The 13,672-nt window shown below is 45.2% G+C and overlaps 3 protein-coding genes across 4 annotated transcripts; 2 read left to right on the top strand and 1 right to left on the bottom strand.

Annotated features, from left to right (window-relative positions):
- The first annotated feature begins 260 nt into the window (after window positions 1-260).
- Window positions 261-2,316, top strand: rflnb (refilin B). The gene is made up of 3 exons (XM_018732604.2): window positions 261-486; window positions 882-979; window positions 1,301-2,316. Exons 1-3 carry the CDS (start codon window positions 268-270, stop codon window positions 1,638-1,640), a joined length of 657 nt encoding a protein of 218 aa, XP_018588120.1. The 5' UTR covers window positions 261-267; the 3' UTR covers window positions 1,641-2,316.
- A 697-nt stretch (window positions 2,317-3,013) lies between these two features.
- On the bottom strand, window positions 3,014-4,817 carry liat1 (ligand of ATE1). The gene is made up of 2 exons (XM_018732606.2): window positions 4,074-4,817; window positions 3,014-3,816 (listed from the first exon to the last, which is right to left on the bottom strand). Exons 1-2 carry the CDS (start codon window positions 4,258-4,260, stop codon window positions 3,443-3,445), a joined length of 561 nt encoding a protein of 186 aa, XP_018588122.2. The 5' UTR covers window positions 4,261-4,817; the 3' UTR covers window positions 3,014-3,442.
- Window positions 4,818-4,893: 76 nt separating this feature from the next.
- exo5 (exonuclease 5) lies at window positions 4,894-13,672 on the top strand. Of its 2 annotated transcripts, none has more exons than XM_018732607.2 (5): window positions 4,894-5,142; window positions 11,370-11,629; window positions 11,739-11,843; window positions 12,044-12,216; window positions 12,599-13,672. In XM_018732607.2, the coding sequence occupies exons 1-5, from the start codon at window positions 5,024-5,026 to the stop codon at window positions 13,064-13,066; spliced, it is 1,125 nt and encodes a 374-aa protein (XP_018588123.1). In that variant the 5' UTR covers window positions 4,894-5,023; the 3' UTR covers window positions 13,067-13,672. The 2 variants fall into 2 exon arrangements, with proteins under 2 accessions (XP_018588123.1, XP_029111270.1); XM_029255437.1 differs by having other exon boundaries at window positions 4,914-4,955.

Here is a 13,672-nt window from a genome sequence, read left to right as displayed (position 1 = left end):
AACATTTTAGATGCATTTTCTTCTCTGCTTTATGGAGCTTAGCACATCGAGGAGAGCCAGGCAGGAACCACGAGCGTCCCACCTGTGCGGTCATTTACACTTGTTAAGAGACCCGTAGAGTGAGTGCTCACCTGACCTTGTGCTGCGTGTATTGATTTTAACTGTTAATGAAAACTTTCCATTAAAAATCGTAGTTAAAAAAAGACTGCAGTGTAATGCAGCACAAACCTTAACAGGTTCATTCAATTTCAAGCTCAGTGAGTGACAATGGTGGGCAGGCTGAACTTGCAGAATGTGTCCGAGGATGATCCCCTGCTGGAGATGAGCTGCAAGACGGAAAGGACGCTGGACAGCCCCGACTCCGGACTGCCCCCCAGCCCGAGTCCGAGTCAGAGCCCGAGCCCCGGCGCGTGGCTGCTCTCGGTGGCTCCCGACAAGGCGCTCGCGGGGCTGCTTCCGGAAGAGGAGAGACGAGGAGCGCAGCTGGTAGCCGTCGCTTTCAGTGTTTCTGCTGTGCTTAAGTACAGTGAGTGGCATGTCTGGTGCTCGCACTGCCCAAAACGGCCTCCAGAATGCGCGTTCACGTCATAGTATCGCGCGGCAGCTTCAGGAAAAATAGCTGAAATTCGTAGCGTTGCCGCATTTTACGAACAGCTCTGTCTTGAGGATAAATACAAACTGCCTGGTGCTAAAGCAAAGTAAACACTGACTGACGGGACAACGGGTAGACGTGACCTGCTAGAGATAATAAACAGCCCGTTTGAAATGAATAAATGAAAAGGCTGCTTGTATCCATTCATTTCGGTTCCTTTCTTCTCGTTGTCACCTACACTCACTCACACAAGCTGTTTTTTTTTTTTTTTTCGTTTGAAACCTGACAGGCTCGTGGTTCCTACGGCTACGGGCCCGTTACTCAGCTCTGTCCTCTGTCCTATGGAGAGGGAATAGAGTTGGACCCTTTGCCTCCCAAAGAAGTCCGGTAATTTCCCCCCGTCTCTTGTATCTCAAGTTCCATTGCTCTTGATTCGTTGTCTTTAGCAAAGTTCGATTTCCATCTGCATGATGTTTTTGTAAAAAGGAATTGCAGATAAAAGTTGGTTTGTTTTAAATTCTAAACACTAAAGGGCAGTAGTTACGCCTGCCTGGTTTCTTGCTGCAGTGCCTTAGCGATGCAGGAATAAAAAACCTGTTGCATGAATTGGTAAATAATTTGTTAAATTTGCTTTTGAAACCCTCAAGGTGATTAAATCTGAGTGAGTTAAATGAAAGGTAACGAAGTCGCTTGTTTTGCCGATGTCAGATACACATCCTCGGTGCGCTACGACTCCGAACGCCACTTTATCCACAACGTGCGCCTACAGCCCACAGGACTGCGGCTCGAGCGCTGCAGCCAGACGGTCCTCGCGCTGCCGGACAGCACGTGGCGACACTACGTCACCCGGCTGGAGCTCGAGCCCTGCCAGCGACCGCAGCGCTACCGGAGCACCACTATCGTGTACCCGAAACGCACCCGGGCCGTGTTCACCACCGAGCTGCACTACGACTCCCGACGGCTGGCCAAGCGCTTCCTGTCCAGCGTGGAGCTGGAAGCCGGAGACGGGGGCGCGCTTCTGTGTGCAGGAGAACTGCGTGTGGGTTAATGAGCGGTTGGCTCATCGATCGGGCTCCGATGCCAACATCCCAGCGGCTACAGCTCGACGGAGAGAATCCGAGTGAAGGAGAAGACACCGCTTGACGTTTTCACTCTCGAGACACTGCGCGCGGGTTACTCACTCATTGCCGGCGTCTTTTACTCCCCCTTTTTGGCAGATGTGCTTCTAACTGGCAAGCTGAGTATTGTCACAAACTGATTCTTTCGCCTGGTTGGATATGAACGATGTGTTTGCACATCCGAAAACATGTATATATGTAACGATGGATGCTTTGCGAAGAGTGGAGTGGAACTGAAAATAAGTGAATGTGTGGTATGACCTGTGGTTTTTGTAATGTTGCAGTGATGCTGAAGGTTGAGTGAAGTCAGATATTTTTGTTGGCCTGCAGTTGTTAGTGTAGTGCAGTATTTAGTGGTTTTGAGAATTTTTTTTTTTTTTTTCCACTGAAAATTATGCAAAACGTTTCACATATTCACAAAGTACACTACTGGAAATAGAACCATCCACACCGATATTGGGAGTAAATGCAAATATGTGTAATTTAACAACTGCATCCATAGATCAATGATTTCACATTTTAGTATTGTCTGAATGCTTTCATGTGGTATGCACTTAATGGATTTTTAATGTTTGAATGTTGTCTTTCCAATAAAACTATTAACAACGGTCAGTGGACTCGTGGCTTTTCTGTTTCCAAATATACCAACTGATAAATGGAAGGACAGAGATGCCTTCACTCTGTGATGAGTCTCAGGTCCTTTGGGTTGTGCAAGTCACAGCTGCAGATATTCTACCAGCCGGTTGTAGCTGGTGCCATCTTTACTGCAGGGGAATGCTGGGCAGTCTTATTACCACAGGTGATGGAAACAGACTCAAAAGATTAATCGGGAATGCTGGCTCAGCCTTGGGAGTGAAGCTGGACTCCCTGATGGAGGTCACACAGAGACGGATTCTGAATTAACTCTGGTCTATGGTCCGGACAATGACTCGCACCCTCTGCACACCACTATAATAAAGCATAGGGGCACTTTCAGCAACACAATGGTCCAGTTGTGCTTTAAGAAGCATTATAGGAGGTTGTTTCTACAAGCAGCCATCAGCCTCTAAGGTGAGTCTTCACATTCCAAAGGATGTAACCTCTTAATGCCTTAGGGATGCTAACCTGCCCTGTATCCCAATGCACCCTGCGCCACCCTCACTTCACTCATCGTCTCACTTCTATCCACTTCCCCCCTCTGCTACATCTAAATGTTTGTCAGTTTATTCACTTGTTAACATTTCTTTTCAACTTATTGCACTTGCTAACTTATTTTTCTACTTATTTATGTCTGGTTACTTTATGTGTGTGTGTGTGTGTATGTTATACTTTGTATGCTGCTGCACCCAAAGTGAATTTCCCTCTAGGATAAACAAAAAGTTTCATTTACTCATTCATTTAAAAAATCTTGTTCATGAAGAGTGTTACTGTCTGTGTGGTAACAGTACCTCCTGCTGGAGAAATTCAGTATGGTTACATTGTATTTTTTGTGTCCACATCAAAAGATTACATATAAATATCAAAATTATCTAGGTTTCAACATTTCAGATCATTACATTGGTTTTATTTAGTGACAAAGAAACGTCAGGCATGAATGACTGACAACTCATTTCACTCTGGAGCCATAGCACGTATAAACATCTCCAAAAGCCTCAAAAGAAGCAGGTCCCTGAAAGTAGGCAGTTGAAAGGAAAATCTACCTAGAGATGACAGTGTGAACGATGTGAGTGGTGCTTCGCTTGTGCCGACCTGGTCACTGAGAGCAGGGCCAGTCTGCTCCTGTTACGCGGCTGTCGCTCGGCGGTTTGCGCAGTGCGGCCAGGTAACGCTTCCTGCGATTGGCTTTGTAAATCTCTATCCTCCGCTGTTCAGCCACAGGGTCCTCCAAGACACTTGCCCACCTCAGACTTTCCTGGATCAGAGTGCTGAGATCTTCCTCACCCCCAGGCAAGCAAGCTATGGTCTCCTCTGGCTTTGCAGCTGCTTCCTCCTTGTGCTTCTGGGTTCTCTTGGTCCCTCTAGATGCCCCGAATTTGGACTGACCTTTGATCTTAGTCTGCGGGTCACTGTGTCCCTTCACCGTTGCCTTCATCTGTGTCATGAGGCCTTTCTCTGTTTGGGCCTTATCTAGTACATTAAAAATGAAACAGGTTAACTGCAATCAGCTTTATAGCATAGAGGAACAAAATGTTGTCAGGTATTGAGTGGGCAGTAAATATTATCACTCGCTCTCAGTGGGGGTTCACACAAATTTAGGGAGGACATGTTCATCTTTTCTCCCATGTCTATGCATTTTTCTCTCGCACTGAGCATAATTCCATGTAGTAACTGTTAACTGGTAATGATTAGTTCTTCACTTCATTTTGCTGAACTCTGAAACATACCTGTATCTGAGTTCGAAGGTGTGCTGATGTAACTCCTTTTTTGACCTTCACGGACTGGCTTCTTTTGTCCTTTTTGCTTGTGTTTTTTCTTTTTCTCCTTTTCTTTAGTCATGGATGTTAGAGGTTCTTGGCAGCAGTTCTGTGCTACAGCAAAATCAGACTCTCCGAAAAGGCTCATTTCAGACATTTTTTCTCCAGAACTTTCTCCAGCTCACGCACCACTGTGTTTCCAAACTTTTCTGAACTATCCGTAATTTCAACATTTTATAAAGGTTAAAAGTAATTGCTGATGCAAAAACGAAGGAGCATTTCTGTGTTGCAAACGAAGAGGTCGTTGGTAACGTGAAGCCATCCGATTAGTCTAAATTTATTTAATTTCAAACGGAGAGCCTTTAAGCACCCAAAAAATACGATCTGTTGTTAAAGTACTTGGTGTTTTATAAAAATGGTTTAAAAAGTACAGGTTGTTTTGATTTTGTAGAAAAAGCAATTCGCCATGTCTAGTACGAGTGCGCGCGGCGTTTGTGCGCCAACAGGCGACGCTTCTCCATGGCAACCGTTTCCCCAATCGGATTCTACCAAACAAAACTTTCAGATTATGAAATAATCTGCAGCCGAGAAACACCAGTATCCTCAGTTTAAAAAAAAACGCAGCATTTTCAGTTCAGTAACGACTTCTCTAAATTCATATTCTCATCAAAAATGAGCCCTTCTGCGCTGAGTCCGCGTAAACAAGACGCCATTTTTGTTGCGCAGGACTACATATGGGCGTGGCCAGGGTGGGCGTGACCAGGGTGGGAGTGTCCGGGCATGACGCCTGCGCGGCACATGAAGCGAAACAACAGAGCTTCGCGCAGAAGTAACGCTGATGAGCAAGTGAAGGTAGAATCCCGGCGACTCAAACGCAAAGGGTGACGGACGTAGAAATCGAGCTGCCCGCCGAATCGCAGATGGCGGAGAAAACGGGAGCTTCGAGCGCTTTGGAGGACATTAGTGACGCAGAACTGCTCAACTTGGAGTCAGAGCATCTCGCAAGAAGCGGCGGAAGACCCGACGCTGCCAAAGACGTGTAAAGTTAAATTTTTAACGCTTGTAACTTGTAGCCTCATACGAAATTCGCAAATCTTCCGAGACTAACCAGCCAGAGTTGTTGTTTGTTGCCATGGCATATCATATGCCATATGTGTATTTATTATGATAATAAACTATGTCATACAGATTTGTTGAGAGGCCCCAAAAGTCACTCACTGTAACAGTGTATGAACTCTGTAAGATTGTCCGGGTAGAAATGAGCTGTCCGCAATCACATTTCTTTGCCAATCTTCAGGAGATAAACATGGTTGTTTACACGGCACGTGACCTCTCTCCAGAGTCCAGCCGATACAATACCGGAAACTCGCATTGGGGCTCACACTCACAGTGCTAGCCTGTATTTGTGCCGTTCGAACGGCGGTCCTATCTGCTTTACTTTTTTTTTTAAAAAAGTTAAATTTTAATATAAGGATAAAATTTCATGTGACGTCACCTTGAACCGTGAAGTTGCCCCCCCGCAAACGGCACAAATAAAGAAATCCATATTTTTCGTTAGTGCTACATTTGATTTGTGCCGATTTGTGCCATTCGAATCGAACCATCTTCAATCAAGGTATATTCCACGTGATATCACTGCGATATTTCCAGATTTCAGTAGCGATGATGTGACACGTTATTTCTGGCGATATTCATGTACGTATGACTTACAGTGACAGTCCATAATAAATTAATACTACTACCTAGTTTTACGTCTCCCACTTCACTCACCGGTCCACGCTGCGGTCGAATACACGGCGGGGGACAAAACTGCTGCTGTTCAATGAACAGTGTTGATGCACCCAGTGGGGAAAAAACACAGTTGATTAACGTTGAGGTTTTCTTTTTTTAAAAAAAAAAAAAAAATGAACAACACGACTGAAGAAATGTACAAATGGCATGCACTGCAATGTTTCCAGCGTCCTATAGTATAATACACACAACACGTGTGGTTCTGTGAAACAATGGCAATGTAACTAGAGAAAGCACGAATAAATAAATGAACATGTGCTGGGAAATTGCTTAAAACAAATAACAACAACAGTAAAGTGCAAGGTGTTATGTGATTGGGAACCTTTGAGGAAAGTGATTTTCAGCAGACATGACATCTATTAGCAGTAACAGAGCTACTCTTTAGTGTGGAGCACAGTGTGGGCAAACCTTGAGATGGGCATTCGTGACAGTCGTAGCCTTTGACAAGTCATCGTGTTTTTCCAAGGTGAAATCAGACCTTTTGCAGTATGCCGTAGGGAACATTTAGTTGGTGGTTGGCAAAATGCTATGACACCTCTTAACATGAAGTGTTCCCCATCTAAGTGAAGGTGGTGAGGAAACTGGGACAGCTGATCTTCCAGGAATGTGTCTCCAGAGTTAGTCGGTGCCTTCTGTTTCTCCAACTGGCCAAACGCCAATGTCGGCGCCAACACAAAGGCGCCGTCCAGTTTTCGGGGTGTCTTCTGCTGTGCGTGAGAATGTGCTGTGAAACAGGTGGGGTCAAAAAACTGCATGTCCCGTGGAGTGTCTTCCACGTTGTGGATATGGGAGAGACACTTGCATTTGTCTAAATGAATGTGTTTTTCAATTGCCGCTTGAAGTGCTGACACTCCTCTTGTCTTCAGTGTGTCTTGGTCTGCTGACACAAGACTTTGAAGAGCATTTGGTCTTTGCTACCATGCTGGGCGCTCCTGCCAACACGTTGGAAACGACAGTTGAGATGTTGCGCTCTGCTCTAACCTGCTGTAATACCGACTGCATGTATGCAGCAAACCTAGTTGTACATTTTTCACCTCTGTTGACGAGTCTGCATGCAACCACTCAACAAGGGGTTAAGTATGTGTTTTTTCATTTCTTGGGTGGAAGGCCAAGTTCTCTCCAGTTTTCGACTGCCCTGTCATTTGGTGGGTAAACCGAGTCCTGATTTTTACCCGTTTCAGCATCTGCTGTGTCCAATTCCCCATCACAGGCAACAGGTTGGGCCCTCTGGGACACCTCGTTTTGTCCCACAGATATTCTCATGCGCCCTTCAATGAATTTTAAATGGTCAATAAGGAACTTGTCAATTGTCAGTGGCAGAGTTTCATGCTTCAGAACAGAATGTTCCAGATTTTTGAATCTCGCCTCCACGCTAGCAGAACTTGCAGTGAGATTTGCATTGTTAAACAGTGGAACCATTATCCCTGTCCAGAGTGGCAGATAACCGCAAAGTTTGTTGACATGAGGAACAATCTTGGGTAAAAAAAAATGCAAGTTATCTCTGTCACCGCTGTCAACAGCTAACAACTTGCATTCTTCACGCAAGTTCACCACCCATTCTTTCAGTGCTGTTGGACATTCCTCAAGGTTTCCTTCACCTTCATCTTCCTCAAGCAGTTCAGTGGCAAAGCCTCACGTCCTTTAGTAAATCTTTTCTTCAGAAAGACTTTGCGTGTCTCAGACATTACAAGCTTTCCACCCTCAACACTGTCTTCGGCTTCACTCAAGGCAACTACAAAAATGGCCTTAAGATCTTTAGCCTCGGCAAGTGACGCTGACATTGCGAACTGTGCTATTTATCTCATGTAGAACTCTCTCACTCTCCTCCTCCTCCTTCTCCTCAGACAGTCTCACCTGGTGACAAGCTTGACGCAACGTGCAACGTCAACTGCGATAAAGCATGGTGCCAGTTTGGAAGCCGTGTTTCCCTGCAGCGCTCCAAAGCACCGGTTAATATATGTCAACAAATCTCGATGTGGCGTGAAAGCCCTCACTGTGCCTCCTAGTAAGGCAAGAGAAAAATCACAGATTGTTTCTTTTTGTGTTCATTCTGTTAGCCAGAAAGATATAGCATTGATGTTATGCTCTTCTGACAACATCTGGAGCACAGGAACTTTCATGGCTTCTTCTTTGCTACGTGGTATTAACAGGCCTTGGTACAAAAAAATGTGCCCCGACACACCCTGAGGTCGCTTCACTTTTGTGACCAATGAACCTGTGCCATCCAAAGCAACAGCAGTTGAATGTTTTTTTTTTTTTTTTTTTTAAATAACCTCCATTTTATAGACATGCAATTGCGATGTTGTCCAGTAGTGTACGTAGAATTTGTCAAGACCAATGTCATGAACGCTGCCAAAGTAGGGATGTGTGTATTTCATATGAAGGGCTGAAATAAGAGGGTCTTTGACAAACACTTCATGATCTCTCTATTACTGTTCCGCTTTATGTGGAAAATCCAAAGTATGTAAATGGCTCTGCATCATCTACATCCATGAGCCTCAGAGCTTCGGAGGTACGCCGTGTATTTGGTTGTTTTTTGCCCTCATGCAACGCAATGGAAATATGAACACGCAACTCCCCTGAGAGTTTTCTTTTTGTCAGACAGAGTGGAGATGTTCACATCTGTTATGCACTTCACACCTGAGAGTCAGTGGTCTGCCAGAGTATGGTTTGTTTTCACAGTACGTGAAGAGGCGAGCTTTGCATCCCTTACAGTACCCATGAATTTCCAGGTAATTATTTGGAGCTGATGGGAACACCTTTGCCCTTTTAAAGATCCAGGTAGAGAGGAAATTTTTTTTTTTTTCTTCCCCCCCCCCACACCGAATTCCTTCATTGATCATATGACTCCAAGCACCATGCTGTAGCACCTTGTAATTGCGACCTTCAATACACTTGCTGTCTTTGCAACTGTAAGTACCAGGTTCTGGAATTATTTTTTGCCACTTCTCACGTGGGAGGTCCACCTCATATGCCTCAAAATTTTGCTCTGTCTAACTGCTATGTCCAGAGCTGCACATACCCACATCTTTTTCACCCTCAACTGGTTCAGGGGTTTGGTTTGTGCCCACAAATTCCGAACCAAGTTCACGCCACAAATTATGTGTTCCCTCTAACTAATGTATACTGAGCCTTGGAGGACATGTTACAATTTAGCTGTCCACTCAAGTCCATCCACACCTTGTGTGAAGGAACAGCAATTTTGCCGTCCTTCACAACATCTGGACTTCTCAAGAATGACTCTCACTATGCCCTCCTTGAGAACTTTTGATGATCTAGGCGTTTGTTACAGAGTACAAGTGGCTCATCTGTAGCACCTCTAACAGTGCATTTGTCCAGTTCTACATGCGGTATATGTTTAATAAGAGCAGGCAGACATGGAGTTCAGGTGCATTGTAATTACAAAAATCAATTTTTACTTTTTAACGTAACAGTTCGTGTTTGTCTTCCCTACCTTGAGAGATCGGTAATATACCGCTGCATTGGAGAAGTGAACAGTGTCTCCTGGGCCTTGGAGCAAATGCAGGTGTTTGGGGAACTTCTGTAGAGCGAGTGAAAACCTTTCTAATTTTTTTTTCTTTAATATAGGGAAATCATTTCGCAGCTAAGAACTTATAGTCGAAATTACAAGCATGACACCGAAAAACACAACTTCACAAAGTATTTGGAAACTATTTTTGGGAATTTTGAGGAAAAATTAAGTTATGTATGAAAACTTAAACTATCTTAAACCAATCTTACTTACCCTGTTCAGGGAGGAGATTGTTAATCGAAATATTAGAACTATCGCAATACTTTAACAAGCAGAAAAATCAAAGCGACGCTATGCTGTAGCTGAACCTGCCGAAATAAAACAAGTATTTACAAGGATCCAGCATCCTTTTGGTGGGGGAGGGAGTCTATGTGACATCACCGACGGCTATTATACCATTGAAATGTGTTTTATTATCTGTATTCATTACCGACGGTATAAATTTGCAATGAAGAAAACGACACGTAAAGAAACTTCACATCGAACAGCTATACACAAACACCATATACCACAGAATGAGGCCGGATCAGGGTCCGAGCGCTACTTTAGCGGAGGACGGGAGAGATGTGACCGTCCACACACAGAATAACTTCCAAACAGGAGCGAGAGAATGAGCAGTTTCCCAGCACGTGTTCATTTATTTATTCGTGTTTTCTGTTACGTCGGCATTGTTTCACAGAACCACACACATGTTGCGTGTACAGGACGCTGGAAACATTGCGGTGCATTTGTACATTTCGTCAGTTCTGTTTTTCATTAAAAAAAGAAAACATCAACGTTAACAGCTGTGATTTTGTCCCGCTCATCGTGTCGACCTGGGGTGAATCAACTCTGTTCGTTGAGCAGCAGCAGTTTTTCCCTCGTGTTCGACCGCAACATGGACCGGTGAGTGAAGTGGGACACGTAAAACTAGGCAGTAGTATTATATGGACTGCAAGTCATACCTGAAATCTGAAATACCGCAGTGATATCACGTGGAATATACCTTGATATTAAGAGATGGTTTGAATGGCACAAATGTAGCACTAACAAAAAATATGCATTTCTTTATTTGTGCCGTTTGTAGGAGGGCCAACTTCACGGTTCCGGGTGATGTCACATGAAATATTATCCTTTATTTAAAAATTTAAAACAGATAGGACTGCGGTTCGAACGGCACGAATCGGCACAAGTGTAGCACTAACGAATGAGGCCCAATTCAAGTGTCTGCGGCGTTGTAGGGGGGCTGGTGACGTCACGTGCCGTGTAAACAACCCCTATTTTCTCCAAAAGTAACAGAGATAGAACCGCGGTTGGAACGGCACAAACGAGCGCGAATGTTGCACAGACGAATGAGCCCGAATTCGAATTCCTGGAGCGTTGCGGAGGGCCGGAGTGACGTCACTTCCGAAAAAAAATTAATGTTAATATCTCAAACTGCAACGGCACAAATGCAGATTTTTGCAGCACAAATGTAGCACTAACGAATCATAAGGTTTTTTTTTTTCGTTTTTTTTTTTCATTTGTGCTGTTTGTAGGGGGGTAAGCTTCACGGAGCTAGTAACTGATCAACAGAATCGTCATCTCTGTTTGAAGCGATTCCCGCACGCTGCAGTCGGATACTCTGGTCTGGTAATTTAATAGTACATTTGCGTCGATGGATGGTTTCCTCTCTGAAACACCCGTCTACCTGCAAAGTTGCCCCAAAGCAGCTCAACGCAGGTCAACTTTACGCTTCCTTTTACACTTTCCTAACCCTGGCCAGCATTTGTGCATGTGAAAAAGAACATTTAGCGAACACCCCAGACATCATTCAAAGCAGGCTGCTGGTTTTTATCCAGTTCCAGCATAGTGCAATCTGTGTCCTTTTCTCTAGTTGTACTAGATCGCCATAATCTGTAATATTCACAACATCAGTATATATGGATAATATACTGTATATTAACTGAGACGCTTGTTTGCAGCGCAGCCGGTGGGACTCTTGCGGCGGGGTCGGAGCCAGGGCCCGGCCCTTCTCCGGCTCGGAAAAGGAAAAGGAAAAGGGATTTGTCTGGCCGCAGCCCGATGGAGCGCTGCTGCCGCCGATACTTGAAGGTGACGGAGGTGTGCGGCCAGTCTTGGTGTGAGCTGCAGGTGCTTTATGGGTTCGAGTACCCTCTTGTGCTGAAGGCAGAGAAGGAGCGTGCGGAAGTCAAGGCGGGGGCCAGTATTCACCTTGCTCGAGGTAAGTAGGCCTGTTAACGCTTAGAAGCATTTTCAAGTCAAACGTTAATTTGATACGACTCGATTTTACAGAAGTTATTTTTCTTGAAACGTTCTGTGTGTTCCTCCAGAGCGTGAGGTTCACGATGTGGTGCAGGTGTGCGTCGTCACCAGGGAGGACCGCCAGGCTGTCAAGTTCCTCAACCTGCTGGGCATGATCTCAGCCTTGCAGACCGGTACGAGTCACGCGCGCAGCCTAGAACTTGCGCTCCGCTGTTGCACGGTCAATCCCCGCTGCAAGAATAGGCCGCGTATGTGCGTTTCGGTGGCTCTGAGAAGTTCGAGCTCCTCCTCGTGCGCGGACCTCCCTCCTGTTTGGTTCCACCGTTCCCGCTGTATGTGCTGTGGTCCTCCTCATCTTCTTTCTGTGCTTCAGGGTGTTGTGTGCGAGAGCTGCCTGCGATTGGGATGTTGGAGGGGGTCTTTATGGTGGGTGTCATAGATGAACTGCGCTACAGTGACAAGGGAGAACTGGTGCTGAATGAGCTGAAGACACGCAGACACAAATCCCTTCCCAGCGAAGCCCAGGCCAAGGGTCACCGTTTACAGGTGGGGCCACATCCTCCGTCGCACGAGGGTTTGTGATGTCAAACATTATAGGCATTTAGAGCTGCCTCCTCTCATTTCTTACCTGGCTACGATAAGAATGCAGCACAGCAAGGATGCATACGCTCTTACTTCGCTGTGAAGTTAGAATAACGTCCAACTTTTTTTTTTTGCATTAGTACTCCAGTCTGGATCTTGTGTGGAATTGAGGAGGGTTAAAATGTTTAAAAAAAAGGTTTGCATTCGGCTGTGTTGAAACAGAATTTGAAAACGCAATGAACTCTAGTTTATAAAAGATGCGGAGGAGGCATAGAAGATGCTTCAGCGTGAAGGCTAGTATGGCCCGGCCAGCATTATGCCTGCAGCTGTTACTCCCATGGCATAGGTGGGCCTGTACAAGCTCCTCTTCGATGGCATGGTCCGAGGCTCGCTGTCCAGGGACCAGGTGGTTGAGCACCTGGAGCTGCGTCTGGAGCGAGCGCTGGGGCCCGGGGTGTTGGAGCACGCAAGGAACCTTGGCTTCCGGGTGGCCGCTTTCGGGGACGTGTTGGACCTGCTTCTGGTCAACCTGAAGTACTGCGAGCTACCCTGCATCGACCTGCTCCGGCTGGAGTACTGCCACCAGGGCTCCGGCGACATTGTGGGGAGCCAGGACGTTCCGTTTGACGAAGACCAGTTGAGAGCGCAGCTTCGGCATTACCTCTCCTTCTGGTTCGGCCAGAGGGAACCCAGAGGAGTAGACATCGAGGATGCGTGGAAGTGCAGGATGTGCTCTTATGCGGAACATTGTGAGTGGAGAAGAGGATCATCACAAGGCAGTGTGACGGTGCACACAGACAAGAAACTCAAGTGAGACTCAGTTTCTTTGACTTAAATGTTTTCATATCATGTAAATGCACTTTCCATCATCTTCTGTAACCCTTGTGAAATGCAAACATTCCTGTCAGCTGCCTTAATAATTTGAATGTTTATTTTATTCCAACTGTGAGCATAAGCTGTGAATCATATCAACTGAAAGACAATTATGGCCTTTTATGAAAAGCCTGCATCTTACTCCATACTCTAAAATATGGGAACTAAACACTTCACGATGAGTGTGAGGATAATGGAAGGACTAGAGAAGGCAGGACTGTTTGGACTCGTAAAAACAGAGTGTGATACTTTTTAATGTTCTATGTATTTTTACATAGAAATGTTGAACAGTGAACTGTGTCACTTTTAATACGGTTATCTGCATTAAAGTGGATGTTTTATCATGTATTAATGCAAAATGTACTGCAATTTGCAGCTTTGGCCACAAGGCGGCGCTGTACTGTGACAGATGGATTAGTGTAGAGTGAATTGAAGTACCAAACCACACTGATAAAGGCATGAAATCTGTTTTAAAAAAATGTTCTTCTTTTGTAAAGCTTTGGAAAGATGAATTTTATCACATGTATTTTTCACGGTGAATTTACTG

The sequence above is a fragment of the Scleropages formosus genome, chromosome 10, assembly GCF_900964775.1.
Source record: "Scleropages formosus chromosome 10, fSclFor1.1, whole genome shotgun sequence".
Taxonomy (NCBI): Eukaryota; Metazoa; Chordata; class Actinopteri; order Osteoglossiformes; family Osteoglossidae; genus Scleropages; species Scleropages formosus.
Note: the sequence above shows the minus strand (reverse complement) of the source record. Positions and strands in the feature narration are given on the sequence as shown.

What these genes read in the sequence shown, in the direction of transcription:
- rflnb (XM_018732604.2), top strand. Translation starts at nt 268, where the DNA reads ATGGTGGGCAGGCTGAACTTGCAGAATGTGTCCGAGGATGATCCCCTG. An exon ending in AGAGACGAGGAGCGCAGCTG is followed by an intron (nt 487 to 881) that starts GTAGCCGTCGCT and finishes GAAACCTGACAG; the next exon opens with GCTCGTGGTTCCTACGGCTA. An exon ending in TTGCCTCCCAAAGAAGTCCG is followed by an intron (nt 980 to 1,300) that starts GTAATTTCCCCC and finishes TGCCGATGTCAG; the next exon opens with ATACACATCCTCGGTGCGCT.
- liat1 (XM_018732606.2), bottom strand. Translation starts at nt 4,260, where the DNA reads ATGTCTGAAATGAGCCTTTTCGGAGAGTCTGATTTTGCTGTAGCACAG. An exon ending in ACCTTCGAACTCAGATACAG is followed by an intron (nt 3,817 to 4,073) that starts GTATGTTTCAGA and finishes TTAATGTACTAG; the next exon opens with ATAAGGCCCAAACAGAGAAA.
- exo5 (XM_018732607.2), top strand. Translation starts at nt 5,024, where the DNA reads ATGGCGGAGAAAACGGGAGCTTCGAGCGCTTTGGAGGACATTAGTGAC. An exon ending in CAGTATTCACCTTGCTCGAG is followed by an intron (nt 11,630 to 11,738) that starts GTAAGTAGGCCT and finishes GTGTTCCTCCAG; the next exon opens with AGCGTGAGGTTCACGATGTG. An exon ending in CCAAGGGTCACCGTTTACAG is followed by an intron (nt 12,217 to 12,598) that starts GTGGGGCCACAT and finishes CCCATGGCATAG; the next exon opens with GTGGGCCTGTACAAGCTCCT.